Below are 27,435 nucleotides of genomic sequence, written 5' to 3'. Positions count from 1 at the left end.
TCCACTCTCTATGTCCAGGTGTACACATTATTTAGCTCCCTCCTATAAGTAAGAACATGCAGTATTTGAGTCTGGCTAACAAATCATGAAATTTTAGGTAGAATAAAACTGCATCCAGCAAGACTGTTTCACAGAAATTTTACTAGTGTAGAGCCATTTCTTTTTAGCAAACTTGTTAGTTGGTACTCATAGACACACAATACATCATGTTATAAAATATAAAAATATATATGAGTGCATGTGTATACATATGTGATATATACATATGTGTGTTTATACACACACACACACACACACACACAGAGAGAGGAGAGCACGAGGGAGAGCTCCAAAATACCATCAATTTAAATGAAGGACACTGAGGACGGACACTGTTTTTGTTGAGTGTTGTTTACATTAACATGTTACAATTATATAAATTCAAGGAGACCGATCTTATTGTCCCATATACAAATAGCACCATCCTGGTCCATAAATGCAGTCTTCTTTACAATTAGTGTCATTGTAACAATACTAAAGGCATTTTATTTGGTAATAATTACTTTCATCATAGCCCTTTATATCCAGTATAGTTTGAAAATTATAAATTTATTTTACAAAGTAGAATGTTTATACATTGAATTCTATTTGCCTCGAAAACTCTTTTTCTATAAAAGCAGTAGGAAAGTTTTTTTTTTAATTTTTGTAATAGAGCTTTTTGTTTCTGTTTGTTAATTTATTAGATAGGCAGTAAAATTGTCAGAATTTACAGAGGATTCAACATTCAGATTTAATTTTCAATTGCCTTGCTATTACTTTCCCTCGACTTTCCACTAAATTTAGTAATTAAAAGATGAGTAGACTTCTTATACACTATTCATATTTGAAATCATTTTACAGTAAGTTCAAGCTTGCTTCATGAACCCTGTGTTCTTAAAATATTAAATTGTTTTATCTCTAGGTCAAATGACTTGTACTGTTAGCATATTAAAATACAAGTAATCCTTCTCTATTGCAAATATTGGGTCCATGGGTTGACTCTGTGGCCATATAATTTAAAAATAGATGTTTATTATGGACTGTACATATGACATTCATTATATGTAATATGCATACAACCTATTTTATTTGCATTTCTAAATATTCCTGGTTTCTCAGTAAAATTTTCAAAAATTACAACTTAATATATTAAACACTGCATTGGAATACAAAATATTTGTTTTACATGAACCAGATTTAAAATGAATGAAAAAGTACAAATACAAAATGTAGAAATTACAAAGAGGACTTATCAGCTTATCATGAAGCAAATTTTAAGTATAGAATATAAAGCCACGATGGCTCAACCCTGTGATCCCAGCACTTCAGGAGGCCAAGGCAGGCGGAACACATGAGACCAGGAGTTCAAGACCAGCCTGGCCAACATGACAAAACCTTGTCTGTATTAAAAATACAAAAATTAGCCAGGCGTGGTGGTGTGCACCTGCAGTCCCAGGTACTCGAGAGGCTGAGGCACATAGACATATTAACAAAACAAAACACATGTATAATTTGAGCTTTCTATTTGAGAGAAAAAAAGTGGTTTGAATGTTGGTTTTGAATCACAAAATGCTATTAATTTTTACCAAAAATACCTGCACTTAAACTGTTTACGAATGGTATACTTTTTACAATAATTCTGTAGGTATACATCCTAAATCCTTCAGCATTCAAAGCAAATTAAATAATACACTTGTTATTTCAAAATTCCAGATTATTCCTTAGTTACATTAGGCTTCATCAATCCAAAGCAAATTCGGCTATTGCTTCTTGGCTCCCACTCTCCTGATAAGCATATTATTATAGCTGTATCATAATAAATATTTTCTATTTAAGAACTTTTGCTTTGCTATCAATAAATTATATAGCATTCAGTAAGGAGATCAATAACTATATTTTCCTCAGTGGCAGATTTATTCCTTTAACAAATATTGTCTAATTACATTCTACTGGCCATGAGGCTTATGAGATCCAAAGACAATTCAGAAAATAGTCCTGCTTCCAAAGAATTTATAGCCAATGACACAAGGTAGAAAGTGAGAGGTGCCTTTAAGTGTTCCAAAAGGGATTTAAAAAAAAAAAAAAAAAAGGACAAATAGAAGAGATCAAGAAGATAGCTACAAAGTATTCAAAGATCTCAATAGTAAATGCAATAGGAAAGCAACAGCTAATCTTGATTTAGGTTACCTTGTACCAGGCACCGCATTTTACACCCGAGTGAATATTCACAGCCAACTTATTCAGCATGTCCTATTTTCCTCATTTTACAAATGAGGAGCAAAGCTTTAGAGAATCACTTGCCCAAGCCCATATATCTACTAAATGGTAGAATTGAACTCAAGTCTGTCAATTCTAATGATTGATGTCTCAACCACTATGATAGTCTTCTATAGACATTTAAGCCAAACATTATTTGATCACTGACTGCACGTGGTACCACAGTGAAAAATATGAACTGAAACAAATTTGATGTATAATGGAGATACAAAATTAAAACGTGTCATGGTAAATGCTAATATATTCACACACACACATTTATATAACACAACAGTGAAAATATGTAAGTAGAAGCAGCCCTCCCTAGTAGAGATAAGAACACCTTCAGAAAGGGGTCATTTAAGCTGAGGTTTGATTGCTTTATTCAGTGTTTTATTTTTTATATATATACACACACACACATATATGTTTTTTATATATACCATACTGTGGCATACACACACACACACACACTTGATATATATAGATATATATAACGATATATATATTCAACGTGTGTATGTATGCCATAGTATAGTATATATAGATATATATAGAATATATATAGTGTGTATATATATTCAAAGTGTGTGTGTATGCCATAGTTTAGTGTATATATATAGCATATATATGTAGAACATATATATATATAGCATATATATGTAGAACATATATATATATAGCATATATATGTAGAACATATATATATAGCATATATATGTAGAACATATATATATATAGCATATATATGTAGAACATATATATATAGCATATATATGTAGAACATATATATATAGCATATATATGTAGAACATATATATATAGCATATATATGTAGAACATATATATAGCATATATATATATATATATATATTCAAAGTGTGTGTATGTCATAGTATAGCCAAGAAGTGAACATCATTTGGCCTAGCAGACAAAAGACATTTCATTTAAGGTAGAAGAAGCAATGTATACAAATGAATAGAAACTTGAAAGAACACATTCTTCAGAAAAAAAATACGAATAATGTGGTTCTGGCAAATAGAACAAATATAAAGCAAAAAGTTGGAATCATGAACTCTAATCAGTTTGAGAATATTGAAAGGACTTGTTTTAACATTCATCTCTAGCAAGTGGGAGCTATCAGTAATTTTTAAGCTATTACCAGAGTTAAAAGTGAGATCCGATGAGAGCCTGAAATTGGCCAGGGTAAGCTTGGCCTAAAGTATTATACAGAACTGAGAAATATTGTGTAGGTAGAAATCAGAATGCTTGCTTATGGACTGTAGGTAGGGAGGAGCAGGTGAGATTAAACCGATGGAGAGGATGCTGAAATTATTGAGAACAGTTCAATTCATAGATGATAATGCCCTTCCTGTGCAAACAGGAAACGCAGAAGGATAACCACATATGGTAGTCAGAAGAGGGACAACAAGGTGGGAGCCAAGAAGCAGCAGCTGAATTTGGTTTGGACTGATTGAACCTAATGTAACTAAGGAAAAATCAGGAAGTTCAAAAATAAGAAGTATGTTATTTAATTTGCTTTGAATGCTGAAGGATTTAGGATGTATAACTACAGAAGTATTGTAAAAGGTATAACATACTTAAGCACTTTAAGAGTGGGTATTTTCGGTAAAAATGAATAGCATTTTGTGATTCAAAACCAACGTTCAAACTAGTGTTCCCTCTCAAGTAAAAAGCATAAATTATACGTGTGTTTTCTTTTGTTAACTTGTCTATATAATAGAGCACAATTTATTTCTTTTTCACATGGTTGAAAAGTTAGAACAATTAGATCAGAGTTTATTTTAAAGCATCTTTGAGGGAGGTATAATCATTTTATTATTAGCAATAATGATGAAAAGAACAAAACCATTTATAGGGTAATATTTATTTTACAAAACACTTTTAAAAGAAAGGAAAAAAATGAAAAAGGAAACTTCAATTATAACATAAATGCAAGTCCTGTTTTTATGGTAAGTCCTCTCATGCCTTCTATAGTTCACAATTTAGTATATAATTTTTTTAAATAATAAAAGGAACATTGGGTGTTTCTGTAGTTGCTTTAATTTTCTAAATATATATTATCCTGTGATTTTTTGCACCATGATTTAAATTAAGAATCAATTTTGATAAATTCTAACTAAAACTCAGCCCTGTAAGGGTCTTGTAATTCAAACTATGATGGCATGTCTCTATTATTATTACATTGGCATGTCTCCATTATTACACTGCTGTTTCTACACTGAGTTGTATTTTACTCTTTAGAATCTCTCAGAATTATATTAGACTTTTACTTAACTGTACAAAAAGTAAATAGGTATGTTGAACTTAGAAATTATTAATATTACATTGTAGTCACTGTTTGACATTCTTATGCAAAATCAAACACTTGAGCTTTCATAATTAAAATCCTTATTTTCTCTTTCTCTTCTTTTTTTTGCAAAAGTTTTTAATAGCCCTAAAAGTAGATCAATCTAACTGACATTTTTCTTATTCACATTTTATCATATTCTGGGTATATTGTCTTTAAGGACTTTAAAATAAAGATTTCTTTCTGGTTCCTAAAAATACAAGAGTCGCTCAGGTATAGTGGCTCACGCCTGTAATCCCAGCACTTTGAGAGGCCGAGGTGGGTAGATCATGAGGTCAGGAGATCAAGACCACTCTGGCCAACATGATGAAACCCCATCTCTACTAAAATACAAAAAAAATTAGCCGGACCTGGTGGTGTGTGCCTGTAGTCCCAACTACTCAGGAGGCTGAGGCAGAGGAATCACTTGAACCTGTGAGGCGAAGGTTGCAGTGAGCTGAGATCACGCCACTGCACTGCAGCCTGGTGATACAGCAACTTCGTCTCAAAAAAAAAAAAAAAAAAAAAAAAATACAAGAGTCAAGTTAAAGTGGTTCTAACCTGCCAAAGCTCTGTTATTATTTTTGCCCTTTGCAAACACAACCTGACATAGTGACCTTGGTAGGTGGAAATGTGAGATTTTAGTATTTTTATCCAGATATTCTAAAACACTTTCACTCTATTTCAGGGAAAGTGAGCCTTCAATACCATTAAACGTTAAAATGGGTCTAATTGAGAAGCTGAAGTTAAACGTAGCATTATTGAACTTTAATGTGTTTGAAAGTTCTTAGTACATCACTAATTATTTCAGTAATATTTCTGCATCCATGGTATTCATTTAGGCAACAGAGGGGAACAGTTATTTAGGCTATTAGAAAATTAATGATCTCCCCTACTCCCCTGTAAGATAGAGGCAATTATTTGGTGATTTTCTTTTAATGTTGTACATCTGTATCCATTAAAATTTCCAGATGAAGCCATAGAAATGGGTAAGTGGATGCCTGTATCTAAGCTTTCATTTAAAATATAATTACCGCAAATATAATTATTATATTCATTTCTGACTTTTATTCTTTTAGAACAACTCTAGACATAACTTTTTTTTATTTTGTTCACTATGGGAAACTCATAAAAGTCAGTGAATCAAATCTTCCAGAATCACCTCTCCCAGATATTAATGACTTTGTTGTGAACTCAGCATAAATGTTTGATTATAAAGAAACTGGTGGAAAAAGTAGTATTGTATTGATTCTTTAGTAAATTGTATTCATTTAGCGTTTCCATAGTGAGACAGTTTTAATTTTTATGCATGAATTTCACTCAACTTGCTAAATGTCCCCTTATTACTATTAATAAATTATAGAGTAGATTTATGAATTATTTATGCCATTACTAAAATATGTCTATGACTTTCCCCAAATATTAAGAAAACAATACTTATTATATTTACTGTATGTGGTTCTGTAGTTTCTAAATAACGTGTGAGTTCTAGGTATGAGTTACTTGTTATTTACCCCGTTTGCAGTTTATTGGGCTTCTTAATATCTGTGGATAACAATCTTTTATCAGTTCTAGAAAATTCTGTCCTATTCTTGCTTCCTCTCTGAAACTCTGATTGGATGTTTGCCAAAATTTTCATTATAAACTCCAGACTTTTTTTTTTTTCAGGTTTTTCATCTTTGTAGCTCTGCAAAACATTCTGGGTCACTTCCTTTGCCCCATCATTTCATTTACTAATTCCCTGGTCAGCTGTGCTTATCCTGCTAACAATCCCATCTTGGGGTATTTAATTCTATATATATATTTTTTTATTTCTTAAAGATACTTTTTATTTCTTTTCAATGAGTCTCATTTTTTATTCCACATTTTACAACTCTTTATTACTGAAACATATTAAACATATTTGCTTTATATTCCATGTCTACTAAGTCAAATATTTAAAGTCTATGTTGTTATGAATTTGATTTTTTTATATCAACAGACTTTTTGTGATCGTTTGTTTCCTGTTTGATTTGATAATTATTATAACTTTTCATCTTTCTTGGAACTTTATTTGTTAGAATTATTTTAGGCATGGCTTGGAGGAGTTGTTTTTGAAAAAGTACTTCCTTCTGTCAGGAGACTAGGCCATTGTCAGTCATAGATGATATATCTTAAATTCTCAGGTTGTGGTTTGTCTGTTCATTCAAGTGGAGTGCAGGACTATTAGACTTTACCAACCCAGAATATTATGATTTCTCTTTGAGTTGGGCAAACTAGTGGCCTGCAAATAATGGCTGCAAACTAAAATGAAGGCCTCTTTTTGGTCCTAGAGTCTCAGTTTAAGTTTTCTCTTCACTGCCCTCAATAGCAAAGTTTAAGTTTGCAGTTTTCTTTGCAGTTTCGGGTGATAACAGGAGGGAAAAAAAAATAAATTTCTCTTTATTCTTACGGTGAGAATTTAACTTTCTGGGGAGGAGATATTAACAGACTCGCTTTCATGAGTAGGCTTGGGGCCTTGCCTATTGTCTGAGCCACTGAAAACCAGACAAGTTCAATTTTAAGTTTATCCAGGCCAGAAAAAAAAAAAAAAAATTCTAAATGAAAGCCCCCATCAGTACTATGATTTTTATATTCGGATCCTTGTGCATTCAGACTTCTATAACAGAATACCATAGACTTGGAAGCGTATATACAAGATAAATTTATTTCTCATAGTTCTGGAGGCAGAGAAGCCCAAGATCAAGATGCTAGTAGATTTAGTGTCCAGTGAGGCCTTCCTGGTTCATGGGTGGCTGTCTTTCTACTGTTTCCTCTCATAGCAGAACGGGACAAAGGAAGTCTCCGGGGCTTCTTTTCAAAAAGGAGCCACTCCCTTTCATGAGCAATCTGCCATCATGACTTAATTGCCTTGCAAGGCCAATCCTTCAAATGACATCACATTGGGTATTATGTTTCAACATATAAATTTGGGGAGACATAATCAGTCTATAGCACTTTGCTTTTGACTGGCATATTTGTTGTCTTTCCATCTTCTTGATGCATCTAGGAAGATTTTTTAGAATATTTTATCCAACATTTGCTGTTTTATTTTTAAACTGCAATTTTATCCCTGGTATTTAGTCTGATATGTGGAGTGTAGTGGTTTTAAAGTGAGACCTATCCCACTGTGCTAACAACCATATGTGTGATTACGAGCAAGTTACTAATCTCTCTGTGCCTCCATTTCTTGCCCTATAAAATAATAATGAAACCTACTCAATGGAAAGGATGTCATGAGATAATGTAATAATATGTATTTACATAGCATCTGGCAAATTGTAAGTGTTCAATCAATGTTAGCAAACACCGGAAGCAGCAACAGCATTATACAAACAACATAAATGGACTTGGTAATTTAAAGAACACCAGGCTGGTTGTTGATCTGAGACGGAGTCTAGCCTCAAACACTGATTTTAGCAGATTCAATGGTGTGACAGGGGCAGAGATCTGGCTGCAGTTAAGGAATGATTGTAAAGTAAGGAATTACAGATGGTGATTCTATAAAAATTTTCTGAGGAACTTAACTGTGAAAAATAGGTATGGAAGTTTGGGGGCTAGTGTCACAAGAGTGGACTCAGTGAAAGAAAATTTCTTTTCATTTTAATGAGAAAGACATAACGTGTTTTATAGTCTGTAGAGAAGGTGAAAAGGACAAAGACAAATAGAGCTGATGAAGCATTAAATGCAGAAGGGATGGGAGTGATTCAGATTAAGGCATAAGTGCCTTCAGTGAGATACGTGTGAGCTGCTCCTCTGAGATTTGAAGAAAGTGGTAAAAGTAAGTACAGATATAGGTACTTTTTTAGTTATGTGATGAAAAGCTGAGAGTTCTCACATTTGATATCCTCAAATTTTATGGGAATTAGAGCTTCCTTATCTCTGGAAAAGACTGAAAGAATCTGTGAACTAAAGAAAAAGGCAAACTTCTGGAGTGAGAAAGATAACTTACATATAGCAAGGATTTCCTAAATAGACCAAAGGTGCAGTTAAAGTCTGAGACCATGGACTTACAGTAACACTAGTCTGACTGATTATGTAATGTCTCTCCGCCCTCTTCAGTCACCATAAGTAAACTGATGGTTAGTTTGGTCCAAGAGGAGAAAGGTCTAAGTGTTGTGGAGGGAGAGAGAAATGAGAACAATGTGATCGACTCTGACTTCTATGATAAAGCAGAAAGGGACATAAACCCTGAAGTAATGAGAGCAAAAGGCAGTTTGCAGAACTGAAAATTCACGGATATCAAAGAAGAGGTCTTAACTAAGTATGGTGCTTAAAGTTGTGGTCAGAATTTAGACATGAAAGTTTAATATATAAATTAAATTTGGAGTGTTTCTTTAGGAGGAATATCTCCCTAAGGCAAAAGACTAAAGTGTGACTCTAGAATTAAATCGATGCAGTGAGGTCATTCAAAGACTGATGAATGTTATTCATGCCTAATACTTTAAAAATAAGTTGCTGGATGTGTCATCTCAATGAATACTGAAATTTGTAAAGAAGGAGGAAGTTTAAGTAGAAGGGGTAGACTGAGAGCAAGATAGCAACATCCTTATTATGTTCAGCAACAAGGAGGGGTAGAGTATATACTGTACAAAAGTGCATGGATTTCAACTGAGGAAGAGGTTTTGCAAAATTGCTTCAAAAATGAGCTGGAAGCCATGCCCACCTAATTTTGTATTTTTAGTAGAGACAGGGTTTCTCCATGTTGGTCAGGCTGGTCTTGACCTCGTGACCTCAGGTGATCTGCCCACCTCAGCCTCCCAAAGGGCCTGTAAACCCAGCTACTCGAGAGGCTGAGGCAGGAGAATTGCTTGAACCCGGGAGGCGGAGGTTGCCGTGAGCCGAGATCGAGCCACTGCACTCCAGCCTGGGCAAGAGGAGTGAAACTCCGTCTCAAAAAAAAAAAAAGAAAAAGAACTGGAAGCAATAAAGGAGCACTGGAAAAGAAAATTAAGAAAAATAGAGTTATTAGAGCAAAGTGCTTGCATCTGGAGTTCTATAAGAGAAAAATGGTTAATGCATTATTTTGTTAAGGGAGTTATAATTGTGTGATAATGTGTCTGAAGTAATAAGGGTCTAAATTGATTGAATGCATAAATGTACATATTCATGGCTAAACATAATATGGAAAAATGTTAAACCTTTTGAATCACTATTATGAGAACTTAGGTAACTATAATAGTTACACCGGACTTGGTCACATTTATATTTTTTGTGTAAAAAGGCCATATTTATATTTTTGTGTAAAAAATACACATATATATGAATATACATAAAATTTTCAAATGCTATTTTTGGGCACCCTTATTTTTATTTTATGAATAAAGAAATCTGAAATTTTGAGTTATTAGTTTTTCTTCCTTTTTTTTTTTTTTTTTTGAGATGGAGTCTTACTCAGTCGCCCAGGCTGGAGTGCAGTGGTGCGGTCTCATCTCACTGCAAGCTCAGCCTCCCAGGTTCACATCATTCTCCTGCCTCAGCCTCCCGAGTAGCTGGGACTACAGGCGCCTGCCACCATGCTCGGCTAATTTTTTTTTTTTTTTTTTTTTTAATTTTTAGTAAAGACGGGGTTTCACGGTGTTAGCCAGGATGGTCTCAATCTCCTGACCTTGTGATCTGCCCGCCTCAGCCTCCCAAAGTGCTGGGATTACAGGTGTAAGCCCCGCACCAGGCCTTGAGTTATTCATTTTTCAGTCACACCTGACATTGGAGTCCACCTCACTCCAAAACATAATGCAAGAAACAACCAACCAAAAAAGTAAGTTTAAAATTATTTAAAACCAAATAGAGACAATATACTCTGCTGAAACTCTCACTTACTTTTCACATCTTGACCCAGATTTAAAATTGTGCTCTGAACTTTATTATTGGTGTGACTCAGTGTGTTTTTAAATATATCGTATCTTGTTATTGAGTTTATAGAAAGAACATTTGGTTGTTATCTATGTATGATGGTATTGCATGTGCTCAACATCAGTCAGAGCCACATCTTACAGGATAGGTTTTGGGTTTTAAAATACGTATTTGTTATAAATTGGGTAGACTAAAAATTAAAAATCCATTCAATTGCTCTTCAGTATGGCACCCATTGGAATTTTCATCATTCACTATTTAAATTACTAGTATTCAACTGAAAATACTTGAGGAAGAGGGGAGATTTGAAAAATATGCTAATGATCCTGGCAATCGTCTTTGATGAGTATCTCCTGAAATAAGATCTCTAAGATCCCAAAGATTATCATATTCATTCAAAGAAATAAGTCCTTACTGTATAACATACATATGCCAATAGGGTTTTATTTTTTTAAATCCACTAAACATGATGTTTAAAAAACTTTTATGTCATTCTTGACTATTTTCTGCAAATATTAGGGCATTTATATGAAAAATCATGAAAGAAAATAGTTATTTCTGAGTTAAATTGTCTAGTTCCACACCCAAACTTTTGCATTAAGTGATCGTTTGTTTCAGGAAAGGCACATTTAAAAAAACACTTTAATCTTTTAAGATGGAATATGACCATTTTGTAGTTATCATAATTTAATAAATTAGGAATATTGCAAAGTGAAATTACCTGCTTGCTGAAATTGGAAGTTAATCAGTAAGAACTATGTAAAGTAGCTTAATATGCCAAACAATCTCTGTGATTTTATGGTAACTATCTTTTCTTTTCCAAATGTGATTGTGTTGTTATACAGTATTTATTTTATATATAAGGGCTTGGAATCTTACAATGCAAAACTGAATGAAAGAAGTCAGAAAATAGAACATATTTTATGAGTCAATCAATGTAAAGTTTAAAAAATAGGCATAACTAATCAACAATGTTAGATTAGAAAAGTGGTTTTCCTTAAGAAGGCCTCAGATTGTGACTCCAAGTGCATGAAGTGCGTTCTGGAATATGGATAATAATTTTGTTTTTTCAAGAGATATCGTTTCACTGTGTTGCTCAGGCTGGTCTCAAGCTCCTGGGCTCAGATGATCCTCCACCCTTGGCCTCCCAAGTGTTGTTATTATAGCCATGAGTCACCATGCCTGGCTTGTTTTGTTTCTTGATGCAAATGCTGGTCATGTGGATGTGTGTATTTTGCAAAATTTTATTGAGCTTTATATTTATAATTTGTACACTTTTTGCATGTTTGTTATCCCTTTTTAAAGTTTACTCTAATAATAAAAAGTTTGTTTCAGAGAAATATCAATGTTAATAAGAAGATAGAGAATAATATGTAACCAAATCTGACTGATTTGACATTTGTCCCAGATTTGCTCATTCTGTGTGGAAGAAATGTCTTGGAAACCTTGATTCAGACTTTGACTTATTTTAGCTGGGAATATGCGTTTTCTTTCTTATGCTATCCTTTGTTAAGTGATTATAAACCTGTGGTTCAAAGTTTAAGTACAAAAAATTTTGATACTACTTTTCTTTCTTTGTTCATTTTCTTTTTCCTTTAAGTAAGAATGTGACCTAACATTGATAACTAATTACTATCACTCTAATACCAAAACTGAGTTCTGCCATTCTGTAAGCCACATAAACTATCTAATGAGATTAGCCAGTAGTTTGAGCTTGTCCTCTTCTAAAGATAATTTTAGGCTTGGCACAGTGGCTCATGTCTGTAATCCCAGTACTTTGGTAGACCAAGATGGGAGGATTGCTTGAGTTAAGGAGTTCAAGACCAGCCCAGGCAGCATAGCGAGACCCTGTGTCTACAAAGAATTAGCCAGGCATAGTGGAGTGCCTATAGTCCCAGCTACTCAGAGGCTGATATGGGAGGATAGCTTGAACCTGGGAGACTAAGGTTCAGTGAGCCGAGTTTATGCCACTGCACTCCAGCCTGGGTGACAGAGAAAAAAAAAAAAAAAAAAAAAAAAAGAGGGAATATTAACTCCCTAGAAAATTCATGAAATAACTGATCCTGAAGTGAAGTGATCTGGGTTGTGTAGTTTAAATTACCTTTTCTAACAAGTGACATGATTATGTGGAAATGTTTTAAATGGTTCACAATATATATAGAATTTGAAGCTAAATCAAATTCATGCTGTATTTAATACACATTTGCTATTATTTACTATTTTAAGCATTTGTGTCTCAACTTTACCACTTATGTAGTCTTTCATTATGTAACTTAAATTAAAATTAGATTAAATTGAAATTTCAGTGTCTTGGTCACATCAACCACTTTTCATTTGTCATATTTGGCTAGTACCTACTGCATAAGACAGAGCTGATTAAGAACATTTCTATCAGTTCAGAAAGTTTTATTGGATAGCACTAATTTATATAAGTAAAACAATATATTCCTCAGTTTTTGTATTGTTATTAGATAAGACTATTTTTGTATGATTGTATTTTGTATTTTGTATGATTCTTAGCAATTCTTAGTAATGGCAGATTATAAATGCATACTCATAATAATAATAGCATAGATAAAAATAGGAATAAACAGATAATGAAAATAATAATTATTGTTATAATGAGAATGTATAACTTACACATCTAGTATCATGGATAAGGTATATATCATCTTTTATCAAGTCTCTAAAACTATCTTATGTACCATTTATTTTCCAAGTATTTCACTATGAAATAATTCTGAAATAGACATTCTAAAACATTTCCCCTAATTAGACACCATAAAGCTGACCCAATTTATGGTTATCATAGCTGTATTTAAAAACAAATGAAAAAAGTCTAAACAATGTGCCAGTCCTTTTTAATTCTAAATGGTAGGAAACTTTAATGTGTGGATCATAAGTACCTGTCACCAGGAATAAATATGCTTAATCAGGATACAAGATGATTAAAAAGGAAGTCGGATGGTACTTTATTTTATTTCAGTCCAGATATTTTACTACATTCTTTTATATGTATCCCCCTTAGGCTATATGCTATATCAAAAATACCATCACATTGTATGCCTATTACAGCAAGACAAACATTAGGTAAACAACCAATCCCATCCTTCAACCAATTTGGATCAACACACAGAGTTGAACTCAACAAACACGTAAACCAAAAATCTTGATTCATTGACTCTGTTAGTGTCTATGTCTGTTTTTTTTAATCTACTTTTAAAATTGACAAATAAGAATAGTACTTACTTATTGGCATCATAGATGCTTCTGTATGTGTAATGCATCGCAATCAAATCAGATTAATTAGCCTATCTATCACCTCAAACAGTTATCACTTCTATGTGTTGGGAAAATTCACTATCCTTCTTATAGCTATTTGGAACTATATACCATTGTCAACTATAGTTATTCTACAGTGGTATAGAGCTCTAGAACATATTCCCCCTATCTAGGACATTATGTTACATGAAATAAGCCAAGAACAGACAGTTAAACACCACATGTTTTTATTCATATGTAGAATCTTAAAAAAAGATGATCTCATAAAAATAAAGTGTAGAATACAAGATACTGGAAGCTGGGAAGGGTAAAAGGAAAGGAGGGGTAGGGAGAAATTTGTTAAAGGACACAAAATTATACCTATGTCCTTTTTATTCATATGTCAGTGGTTATTATCATTCTAATAACAACCACTCGAAACTGTGAACACAAAGTCTATGAATCTACATAACTATATCCAGAAAAAACAGACATTTAGGAGGGCTTTATTGTGTTATTATTACATAAGAAACCTGATTCTTACAAACAAAAATAAGCCATTTCATAAAGGTTATCTTTTCCTGCTTAATTATAATCTCTTTTTTTTCTCCTCCTAGGCTACTGATAAAGATACGGGCAATTATAGTGTCATGGCCTACAGACTCATAATACCACCAATTAAAGAGGGAAAAGAAGGATTTGTAGTGGAAACATATACAGGGCTTATCAAAACTGCTATGCTCTTCCATAATATGAGGAGATCCTACTTCAAGTTTCAAGTTATTGCAACTGACGACTATGGGAAGGGACTGAGTGGCAAAGCCGATATACTTGTAAGTAGATAAAACTTCAGGAAAGGGAAGTAGCTGCAATACTAGCCATGGGTCAGTGTTTTCAGCTTATAGAACTTCTAAGATTAATTTAAAATGGGTTTTCAAAAACATAATTATTATTAATTTTCACCCAGATTGTTAGTCACTATAGTTTAGGAATATGTAAATATATGGTTCATATATATAACACCATAAGGTGTTTATTTTTCTTGACCTTTGAGGAAAACATTATAATATTTGAAAAAATATGATTGTAACAACCAAGGTATAAGCATTGGATTTCTTTTTTTTTTTTTTTTTTGAGACGGAGTCTCGCTCTGTCACCCAAGTTGGAGTGCACTGGCCAGATCTCAGCTCACTGCAAGCTCCGCCTCCCGGGTTCACGCCATTCTCCTGCCTCAGCCTCCCGAGTAGCTGGGACTACAGGCGCCCGCCACCTCGCCCGGCTAGATTTTTGTATTTTTTTTTAGTAGAGACGGGGTTTCACCGTGTTAGCCAGGATGGTCTCGATCTCCTGACCTTGTGATCCACCCGCCTTGGCCTCCCAAAGTCCTGGGATTACAGGCTTGAGCCACCGCGCCTGGCCTAAGCATTGGATTTCTATTTGGTCTTCAAAGCTCATTTTTAATATAGTGTTGTCCAGTGCTACATAAAAATTTTAAATGCTTCACAGAGTTATACTATGGAAATTAAACTATGAAACTATTTGTTTAAATTACTTTCAGCATTTTGTAATTGAGAATACAAAGAAAATGTATGGTGGCAAATTTTGTTCCAATAGTATTTATTTCTTTGTTTTATCAAAGTCCCCAATGATGACATTGATTAGCTTTGACTAAGTTATATTTGGCTATAGTCAATAATATAATTGTCGTAATTTTCACTTAGGCTGTGCAGAAGTTCAGTGATAGATCATTTGAAAGGGAAGTTTGATACTAGCTTTTATTGAAAATATTTAACAGCAGTGCATATATCCTGTGGACTCTTTACCAACTTGAAAGCATGGGTTATTTGGACTTTTGTCTGATGAATCTAATACAAAGTATATTTATGGGAAATATTTGTCACATAAAGACAGATCAATAATAAGTTGTCTTTTGTTCTTTGCATTTTACATTTTCATTTTTTCACAGTTCAGCTCATTTAGTTCCCTGGACAAGTGTAACCTTCATGTACATGCAGACATTAATGATTAAATATTTTTCTTCTTAGATAATGGTGAAGAACAATCACCATGATTGTGGCCCAAACAGTCCTCCAGGAGCATTCTCTTTTTTAACAGTAAAGCTGCAATAGAGTAAATGAAGGCCATTCTAAGACAAGAAGTTTTGACATAGGAGATAATAAGTTTGACATAAATTTATGATCAAATTAATATCGGTAAACCTTATAGAACCGTATACACTTATTTTTATGAGATCATCTTTTTTTAGATTCCATATATGAATAAGAACATGTGGTTTTTAACGTTCTGTTCTTGGCTTATTTCATGTAACATAATGTCCTATTCTATGTTCTATTATTTAAGATATGCACATTTTGGTGCTTAAAAGCTAAACAATAGGCCAGGTATAGTGGCTCACACCTGTAATCCTAGCACTTTGGGAGGTCGAGACGGGTGGATCACTTGAGTCAGGAGTTTGAGACCAACCTGGTAAAACTCTGTCTCTACTAAAAATACAAAAATTAGCTGGGCGTGGTTGTGAGCACCTGTAATCCCAGCTACTGGGAGGCTGAAGCAGGAGAATCACTCGAACCCAGTAGGCAGAGGTTGCAGTAAGCCGAGATCAAGCCACTGCACTCCAGCCTGGGCGACAGAGCAAGACTCTGTCTCAAAAAATAAAAAATAAAATAAAAAATAAATAATAAAGTCATTACACTAAGTGTAAGTAAAATACTATAAAAATCAACACAAACAAAATATAATCTTTACATAATATATAATTTTAATATATAACCTTTAAATATATATCAATCTAATTATATATGTATATATTATGTACATATTAGTGTACATATGAGATATAAAGTTTATTTTTAATATTTGAATTCCATACCTATTGTGTGGAAATTTAAGAATATGCCTTTTAATATCATTCAAAATATATTTACAAAGAAATAAATTTAAAAAAACATAATTTGTTATATATAGATATCATATTCTGATGCAAGCTAATAACATCTAGTACGCCATCCCAGCCAAATGATATTTATGATAAGCTTTGTAATCCTACCAGTCAAGAGAAAGGAGATATGAGATAAATAAGAGGTTTATGCAGAGAGTATGAGTGCCCAAACCAAGAAGGAAGAGAGATGACGACAAGTCTGAATAAATTACAAACGTGTACTCAGCCCAGAAGAGTGTGAGAGGAAAAATGAATGAGAAATGACCTGAGATGTGGTGAAAGGGGGAGGGTTTTAGGGAGAGTAGGCTTTGATCCTTTGTTACTCAGGCGGGGTGTGGGGAGATTTTTTTTTTTTTTTCTTTCTTTTGGTTTAGCTTTAGGAAGTTGGCATTAATTGGCTTAGGTTCCCTGCCCCCAGATCCAGGAGTTTCCTGTTTAATCCACCATTAGGAAACTATCACGAATTGGCCTTAGATTCCCTGGCCCCAGACCTTGGTGTTTTCCCTTTGATTCAGCTTTAGGAAGTCAGCACAAATTGGCCTTCGGTTCCCTGCCTCCAAACCCTATTCTCCTGCATCAGTATCCATTTAAATTAATGACTAAAACCCTCCAAATGAGCTTTTGCTTTGTTCAGTAATCACTCTATATTTTGCCTCAACGTCACAGAAAATCTCTGCTCCTACTTCTCCAATACCTTGTCCTCATTCTCACTATGGCCTGATTAACTGGCATGCTATTTCAACGAAAACTAATACTAAAGCATTTAGAAGGACACTTCTATGACTCCTACCACTAAATCTACCTACCCTCCAGGATCTAGACCAATGCTCTTTGCCTTCTTTCTAGCTCCTTTAGATGAATTCTCTCTGTTTTTATCTAAAGCCTGTACATCTACTTATGCAGTAGATTCAATTCCCACTCGCCAGCTCTTGGACATTGCCTCAGCAGCTCTCTCATTTCTTTTCTACATTATTAATATAAATTTCCTCCTTATATCAAATTATTCTCACAACAATGCTTTTTTTCTATCTTCCAAAAATTATAAAATATCTTTTGATCTATATCACCTTCTAGCTGTCATCCATTTCTCTATTGTTCTTTCTAGCAAAATTCTGTTAGAATTGACTTATTTCTCACTGTTGAATCTCTCTTAAACCCTCTAATCATGAGTGTTTTCTCTCCAATCACTCTTCCAAACTATTCTTGTTGATGCCACCAATGACTTCCATGTTAAGAAATGTACTGATATGTCAGTCCTTATCTTACTTGAAGAGGACAATAATGGTAGACATACAGAATTGTTCAGGCCAATTCTGAAATCCTGTTGGGTATATATAATGTAGATCCTCATCCTGGGAGCAGGAGATTTCCTTGATTAAATCCTGTTTCTACCCTAAGATAGAAAAGCTTATGTTTGGTCTTCCTCTGTGGCTGCTGAATCTATCCTCCACTAGTTACTACTTAGTTCCTTTCCCACCTTTGTTTTTGTTCATATCTTATATAATATTTGTAAAGTGTTACCGATTTCTGTTATATACAGCCTGACACCTGCTTGTATGCTTTTTTGGATCTATATCAGTAAGAACCTTGCAGAAAATTCATGTACATGTGAAACAGATTTTTTTTTTTTTTAATTTAACTCTACACTGCAAGAATCAGATAATTTAAAGACAGTTTACTGAAGGGTCTATTTTTGAAGGCCTGGGCAGGATGAATGTAGGGAAATAAGAGACATTGGAGAATTAGAGGAATACTAATAGTAGAGATCTCTAACAGTCTGTCAGCCAGAAAAGGTGAGTTGAAGCACATGCTTACCAGACCAGGAGACAGATGTGTGAGAAGAGGACAGTTTGACAGGTCAGTCCTAACAATTCTCCACTGAAAGACCCAGTAATAAGGAGTTATTTCTCCTACTCATTTTCCTCTCTTTTCCATTATCCTGCTAATGCTCCCTACTACTCACCATATCCATGACCCACATCATGGTCCAGGGGCCTTCTCCCAACAGATGGAGGAATTAGGAAGTGCTTCAGCACTAGTCCCACTGCAAAAGCTCCTCTGCCCTGAGGCCAGGACTCCAGTACTTCTGAGTCCAGCAGTTAGAGGAGATGATGGGAGCTTCAGGGAACAGAGAATGAGGGCTATAATTCTCATTGGGATAACACCTTATAGTTACTACTTGTTCCAGGTGGTTTGCTTTTTATCAAAACTTTTAACCGTTTCTGGTCCAATGTTAAAAGAAAGAAAAAAAGGAGGAGAAGGAAGGAAGAAAGAAGGAAAGGAGGGAGGGAGGGAACAGTTACACAAGTTTCATATACATACTTCTTGAAATTTTTATCATGTAATTTTACTGCTAAAACTCAAAAACAATAAAACAAAAAATATTTCTATGCAACTTCTGTATCCTTTTTTACTCAAGACCAATAAGAAAAGACAAAATGATACAAAAAGTGTAATGATCCCTTTTGCTAGTGAAGTTAGATGTGTTTTGTAAAAAGACAATTAAGACTCATTTACATGTTGAAGGGAAATTTAGTCATTTGGTCCTGGACTCCTATAATGGGTTAGGGGCACAAAGTTAAAACTGCCAGCATAAACTGCTTGCTCAGAAGTAATAATCAGACATACTCCTGTCTTAATAGAGTCTTCAGACATGATTGATTAGGCTCACACAATAGTTTGATAGATTTCTAACTAGTAGCAAACATTTTACATATTTTGGATTTCTTTTTTTTCCTGAAAAACTGAAACATCTAGGAAATCTGGATTTTTTTTTTCCCACATTGCAATATTCCTTAGAGGTGAGTAGTAGCTGACCTCTTCAGCTGAGTTATGTGCTCTCGGATCTGTGTTATTTCCACTTCTTTCTATCATTTCCTACTTTTGGCTACTTTTCTCATTTAAGTTACCTGCATGGTTCCTAGAGGCATTTGAGTTTGTGACCCCTAATAGGGGTCTCTATATGTAAAGAACCTGGAGCCCATAAAAAATGTATGGCAACGTGAAATACTCCCTACTGTAGATTGTATTGAGATGCGGTGCTAAATATGCCTAACCCAGAGTGTTCAATTTATGATTCTGGTACAAATGCATTTATATTTTAATAGTGCGTAAATATATGTGCACAATAATATATGGCCTTTTAGAATTTTTACATCAGTATTGAAAAATAGTAAAGAGCACAGGCTCTGGTGTAAGACAGACTGCATTTAATTAGGATTAAGTTATTAAATATATCTTCCATTTATGTTTTTTATTTTAAAATTGAAATGATCTTAATAACAATCTGATTCTTTTGATAGATTTCAATGAGTTAAACCTGTAAAATATTGAGGAAAAGAATAAATGCCATGTTGTAAGCACAGAATAAATATTTTTATTTTTCTTCTCTTTTTCAAATGTAAAATCATAGAAGAAGTTCAGTAGATTTTAAATGAATGAGACATAGTTATCAATAGCCATTAAATTAGCTCATTTAACCCATAGGTAAAGTTCTAAATATATATCTCTACCTACACAAATTTAAAGTTGGTTAAATAGATAAGAAAACTATATGTGATGACCTCATAGAATGAATTATTCTAACCAGTCATATCTCAGATTCTTAGTTACAATGAATAAATGATCTCTCAAGACTTGTAAAACATAAAACATATTTTTCATTATCTTGGGTGTTCCTTAACAATCAAATTAAAAAAAAAAAATGCGACCCTTCATGTCTCAGTAAATACCCAATAAAACAAACACAAAACCAAAAGCAATTGAAATCACTCAGGATTCTTAATTTCTAGGTAAACAACAAATAGTTTCTCATGCTCAGTCTGCCCCAGTTAGTCTCCAACCCCTTGTGTAGATCGTATAATTAAAAAAAAAAAAATTGTTCCTGAATTTGAAAATGAGAAACCACTGTGTCTATGCATAGTAGGGAAGAGGTAATGTGGGGCTTTTCTGATTATGGAAATTTCAGTGAGTAAAAATTAAATGAATTCTGTTTTTTCTTCTTTCAGGTCTCTGTGGTCAATCAGCTGGATATGCAAGTCATTGTTTCCAATGTGCCTCCTACTCTAGTGGAAAAAAAGATAGAAGATCTAACAGAGTAATTGGTTTCCTTATATATTTATTGTTATATGACCGTGATTTTTAACTTTTTTATTTTTTAAATTTTATTTTAGATTCAGGGGATACATGTGCAGGTGTGTTATATGGATATATTCATAATGGTGAGGTTTAGGCTTCTAGTGTGCCAACCACCCAAATAGTGAGCACTGTAGCCAATAGCTAATTTGTCAGCCTTCATGCCCCTCCCATCCTCCCTCCTTTTGGAGACCTCAGTGTCTATTATTTTCTTTCTTTACGTCCACGTGTACCCATTGTTGACTATCATTTATAAATAATAACATGCAGTATTTGAACAGCTATAATTTTAATCTGAGTGGGTCATTTTAATCATTACAATGTTCAGATTAAGTATATTTTAAAACAGTGTTTTAATACTAATTTAACTTACTGTTTGCTCAAAGTATATAGTCTAATTGGAAATATGTGAAGATTTTGAGAATATCTTCAAATAAGGATAAAAATTAAATGTAAGATTTTATTATTCAGAATGTTTTGATGTATCAAAACCTCAAAATGCTGCATATGAAAAATCATAACATTCATGGATTGAATATATACCTTGATTTTGTGGCTCCCATTTAGTCAAAAAGCAGTCTGGCCAGTTCAGGAAGTATGTCATTGCTCAAAGCAATGTGTCTAAATACCTAGAGCTTACTCTTTTAAAACCAAGTTGACTAATATTAAGCAATGTATATGTTTGAAATTATTGTAAAATATGTGACATGTCCCTCTTCCTCCTTAACAGTGTAGACTTACCATGGCTGAGTATGTTATAGTTAACTCCAATCTAATTGTGATTATTTATTAAACTGTGGTTCTCATATTTTGATACTATAAAAGATTATTAAAATATCTTTACTATTTTACCCTTAATTACCCTAATTTAGCTGCCATCATTTTAAACTATTTTTCTTTTTTTGGTTACGTGAATAATTCTTTAATGGTGAATTCTGAGATTTTGGTGCACAAAAGCAGTGTACACTGTACCCAACGTATAGTCTTTTATCCCTCACCTCCATCCCACCCTTTCCCCTGAGTCTCCAAACTCCATTGTATCATTCATATGCATTTGAGTCCTCACAGTTTCCACTTTTGAGTGAAAACGTATGATTTTTTTTTTTTTCATTTCTTAGTTACCTCACTTAGATAATGGTCTCCAATTCCATCCAGGCCATTATTTTCTTCCTTTTTATGACTGAATACTATTTCATTACATATATATACCCCCCCCCACACACACACACACACATACATATATATCACATTGTTTCTTAACTTTTAAGTTCCTGGATACATGTGCAGAACATGCATGCTTGTTACATAGGTATACATGTGCCATGGAGGTTTGCTGCACCTATCAACCCGTCATCTAGGTTTTAAGCCCTGCCTGCATTAGGTTGTTCTTCCATGTCTTCTGTTGATTTCAGTTTGACAGTGGTCAATTATCGTCACCGTCAATTTGCCTTTCTAGCAAAATATCCTCACTTCAGCTTGCCAGAAGAAGCTTCAAATAGTCAGATAACTAAACTTTTAGTAATTACATGCCAAATAAAATACAATAGTCATGGATTAAAGTATAAGTGATTTTCCCATAACAAAAACATGTATGATTCATAACAAATATTTCAGGATAGTTCACAAATTTAACCTTTTGGTGTCACATAAATTGTTATATGAGGGTGATGGTTATCAACATTTACGCATGGAACATCAATTGTACAGTGTCTTTATTTCTGCAGAAGTAGTTTATATAGACTGAGCATTTTCAAAATAATAGCTGATTACACTTTAAAAATAATTAGAATTATGCCTAACTTTTAGCTGCTTTAATAAAAGCCTATTGAGACAGGCTTCCTCTGATTCCATTATCTATTACATGAGAAATGATACCTCCCTTCAAATTTTAACCCTTGATTCTGCTTTATTTTTCTACAAAGCAGTATGTAATGTTATTATTGTATGTTAATTTCCCACTAAAACGTTATCTCTATGAATGTATAAACTTGTGTTTTATATTTCTATAACTCCAGTTATATAGTAGACACTTGATGCATTTTATTGAAAGGACATTTTACAAGCAAATCGTGATGCCATTTCCTTTATTTTGAGGCAAAATTTATCAAACTGAAAAAGAAAATGGCAAAAATATAATTTTGCAGGAATGTATAAGATTTTAATGTCTCTTAAGTAAATAGGATGATATGAATAGGAAAAATCATGTAACTTTCAGGTCTTGAGAGAATTGTCTCATTGTGAAGGAAGCTCTGACTTCATAAAACATTGAGTTTAAAACATTAAATTAGGCAAATAATTTAATCTTTTCAACCTCAGTTTCACCATTTGTTGATAACAGCTAATAAAACCTATATAATTATTTTGAAAACTAAATTATATAATGTATCTAGGACAATAGAAAGTATGACTATTCAGTGAATGGTAATTATTCCATATAAATGGAGCTAGCAGTTCAAAATCAGTAGAGTTAGGTAGAGAGTAGCTAGGAGTTTTGTACATTTTATTTAATAAGCATAGTTTGGTAATGGAATGCAGATTATGGATTCAGACACAGAGATTTAGATCCTATTACAGCTCTGTAACCTCTGGACAAGATACTTAACACGTAGAGACACTTTTACTCTTCATGCAAATTGAAATAAAGACCTCTGTCTATCTCGTGTTGATTTTGAAAGAATTAAATATAAATTTGCCAGTTTAGTAAGCAGCACATACATGCCTCATTCCTTTTGCTGTGATTAAAAAACATAGTATAAACATTACCATCTTAAACATTTTTAAGAGTACAGTTTGGTAGTTATAAGTATATTGACATTGTTTCGAAATAGATTTTCAGAACTTTTTCATTTCGCACAACTGAAATTCAGTACCCATTAAACAAGTTTCCATTCCTGCCTTACCCCTAGACTATGGGTAACACCCTTTTGTCTTCCTACATGTGTAAATTTTACTACTTAAATACATCATAAAAGTGAAAATGTGCAGTGTTTCTCATTTTGTTATTGGATTATTTCACTTAGCATGATATCCCCATGATTCATCCATGTTACAGCATAGCATGTGATGGAATTTATTTTCTTTATAAAGCTGAATAGTACTCAGTGCATACCACATTCTGTTTATCTGTTCACCTCTCAATAGACATTTGGGTTGTTTCCCCCTCTTGGATATTGTGGATAACACTTCTATGAACATATATATTAAAATATATCTTTTATATCCTGCTTTCATTCTTTTGAGTGCATTCTCAGAAGTGGGATTGCTAAATTATACGGTAGTTCTAATTTAAAGAAAATTGTTTTCTGTAACAGTTTCGCCATTTTACAATTTTACCAGCAGTGCAGAAACTTTCCAACTTCTCAACCTCCTATCAACACTGGTTATTTTCTGGTTCTTTTTCTTTTTTTATACATAGTAGCCATACTAATGTGTGAGATGATGTATCATTGTCATTTGATTTTCATTTCTCTGATGATTAGTGATGAGGAGCATCTTTTCAGGTGCTATTGACCATTGTATTTCATCTTTTAAAACATGCCTATTCAAGTCCTTTACACATTTTAAATTGGGTTACTTGATTTATTTTAGCTGTTTAGTTGTAGGAGTTTTTTAGATATTATGATACTAATCCCTTATCAGATGTAAGATTTGCAAACATTTTCTACCATTCCATAGGGTGCCTTTTCTCCCTGATGATTGTGTCACAATTGGGCAAAAAGTTTTAAAATCAGAGGTAGTCCATCTGTCTATTTTTGCTTTTGTTGCCTGTGCTATTGGCGTTATATTCAATAAATCATTGTCAAATCCAGTGTTACAAAACTCCTCTCATATGTTTTATTCTAGACATTTTATGGTTTGGAGGTCTAATATTTAGATGTTTAATCCATTTTGAGTTAATTTTTGCATATGGTGTAAGATAAGGGCCCAATCTTATTTTTTTTTACATATGGATATTCCATTTTTTCACCACTAGTTGTTTAAGAAATTATCCCTTCCATGTCTGATTTCCTTTTGTAGATTTTTTTAAAACCTATGTAAATGTAAATTTAGAATTTTCTTAAGCAGAAATATTTCTGATCCCTTTTTGAAACCTACATTAGTAGATGGAAGTGGTAGTGATAAGAACCGTTAAGACCTGAGTCAGCACTCTGAAGCCCCAGCACTCCCCCATCCGTGTCTGGGGTGAGTGATGAAAATACACACATAACTCAGGTAGCCATCAGGGTGCCAAATAGTTAATTAAATAGAAGAATTTATTGTTCTAGTGACGAGACCAATAAACACATTAATTCCCTGTGACATTTTTAGGTGACAAGTTATATTATCATCAAAGCCATTTCTATATTTCCCTCGAGATATCCCTATCTGATGAAGTGGAAAACTAGAATATCATGTGATCATCATTTTTATTTTTATTTTTTGGTAGACCAATATTTTAGGCAATAAGATAAAGTTTCCTTGGTAAGTATATAATTAGTACAAATGAGGACACTTGATGAAAGGAAAAATAATGACCTGACATATCCATTTTACAATGGAGCAGGTTTTACAAAGATGAGTATACTTTGATAGCTAAGACCACAGTACCTGGAAAATGGAATGATTGTAGTAAATCTTAGCTGCTATAATAATGATGATTACTCCTCACCTCACTGAATCGGCTGAAATGGCTATACTGAATTTTTTTTTTTTTTACTACTTTTTAGATTTTAAGCTTATAAAATTGACCAGTCCCCATAAGTACTAAAACCTATTCCTTTTTGTATTCCACAAATTCCAGTGAGGATCTGCATCCACTATAGATCCCCTTGAATATCTATGCTCTGATGTATTTTCAGCTGATCTTAGAATTCACCTCTTTGTAAGCCTTGTGATTTTTAAAATTACTTTTTTAAAAAAATTAAGGCATAGGAGAAACAACTGTGAGAATAACATTAGGGACACCTAACGACAATGGACAAATAATTGGCAAATAATTGTCTAAAGAAGAAACTATGAAATGTTTGCATTTTATAACTTCTTTCTACTCCCAGTTCACCATGAAACTCAAATAAGAGGAATTTGTTGCTCTAAAATTTAAATCCTTAAGAATCTATAAAAGAGATATTTTGAAAAGTATAGACTCGAGTTTAGAAACACAGAGTTACAGTATTTCTGTATGAATCGGAACTGACAACTTATTTCTCAGAGTTGCTCAAACCCATCTCTTACCTTCTGAATAAAATATGAAAATTCAATTATAGTAGAGCTTTACTGAAGTAGTTACTGACTTGATGTGGAAGAGCCTGAATTTTATGAAATATTTATGTAACACCTGAAATGTGCTGTGTAATCAATCTATAGTTCCTAGAATTAAGGTTACAAAACCTACGCTAGAAATGTAGCCAGGATATATATCACATATATAGAATTTATTTGTATAGTATATATAGTGTGTGTGTATATATATATATATATGTTTATATGTGTGTGTGTGTATATATGTATATATATATATTTCTAGGAAGAGAATTGGAAGGCTTCTCGGGAAGCATACCTATGAAATAATAACTGCTAACACATTTTCTTAAATCAATGTAATAAAAATTTAGTTTTAAGGGGAAAGGTTGAGCTCCTTTTTATTTCAGAGAACCTAGGCTCATTTCCCAGAGCACCGAAGACTAGCTAGGAAGTCTTGGGCCACTATATCAAACTCTTTGAGTTTTTGCATTTGTATCTTAAAGCTGGGGATTTATTGGTTAAAAAATAGTTACAGATTGTAACTGGAGATTTATCAGTGAACAAAGTGAAATCCCTGTTGCCATGGAGCTTCTATTCTATTGCATAAAAATGGGCATATAAAATAGCAATGTTAATAAATTAATATGTCATATGAAGTTATATAGTGATAACTGCAATAAAAACAGGTAAATACAAGTAGGAATGTAACAGTTAGAAAATAATCTGAAGGCAATCATAAAAATAAAATACAAACCACAAATATAATAATAAATCCTACCATTTACTATTCAAGGTATAATTTACTATTCTTGAAAAAAAGGTTTAGTGTGACTCAGCTTTATTCAAAGCCTTGGAAATTCATGGTTTTGACAGAAAGAAAATTTATTTACTACTTTTTGAAATATTCAGTTGGGGCATTATTTAGTAGAGAAATAACCCGTTTACAAGAAGAATGACTTGTCTTTAACTCACTAGGTTAATTATGATTAAAGAAATCATAGTTCTTTACAGAACTGAAGATACCCCAGTATGCAATTACACAATTAAAAGCTACTGTTTGATAATAATACTTGTGCACATTGGAGTAGCATCTTTAATGCTTAACTATTTGAAATGTAGAAAAGGCACAGATTTAAAATTCTATTTTTAGTTAAATATGGCAGAATTCTTAATTATTTCCAAAACTTTAGTATTGAGTTAATCACATGGAACAAAGATGGTTATAAACAAAGGTGCTCCATGACTTTCACTTCTGTTCTATTTTTGAGGCTTAAAATGTTTTATTTTACATGGATTCTTAGTTATTATTTTAAGGAATATTATCTTAGTCCAATATGAGTAAATTGTTTACTTTAAGGATTAATCA

The 27,435-nt window shown here is 33.1% G+C and overlaps 1 protein-coding gene across 12 annotated transcripts in view; it reads left to right on the top strand.

Moving 5' to 3' along the window:
- Positions 1-27,435, top strand: part of PCDH15 (protocadherin related 15) — a 1,888,416-nt gene that overhangs the window by 1,819,227 nt on the left and 41,754 nt on the right. For all 12 annotated transcript variants that reach the window (XM_030941315.1, XM_030941316.1, XM_030941314.1 and 9 more), the window contains 2 exons: positions 14,374-14,589; positions 20,723-20,811. In XM_030941315.1, the coding sequence (XP_030797175.1) occupies positions 14,374-14,589; positions 20,723-20,811 (305 nt within the window). The remainder of the gene's footprint in view (positions 1-14,373; positions 14,590-20,722; positions 20,812-27,435) is intronic.

The sequence above is a fragment of the Rhinopithecus roxellana genome, chromosome 11 (genome assembly GCF_007565055.1).
Source record: "Rhinopithecus roxellana isolate Shanxi Qingling chromosome 11, ASM756505v1, whole genome shotgun sequence".
NCBI lineage: Eukaryota > Metazoa > Chordata > Mammalia > Primates > Cercopithecidae > Rhinopithecus > Rhinopithecus roxellana.
The sequence above is the reverse complement of the archived record's forward strand: the minus strand, read 5'-3'. Positions and strand labels throughout refer to the sequence as shown.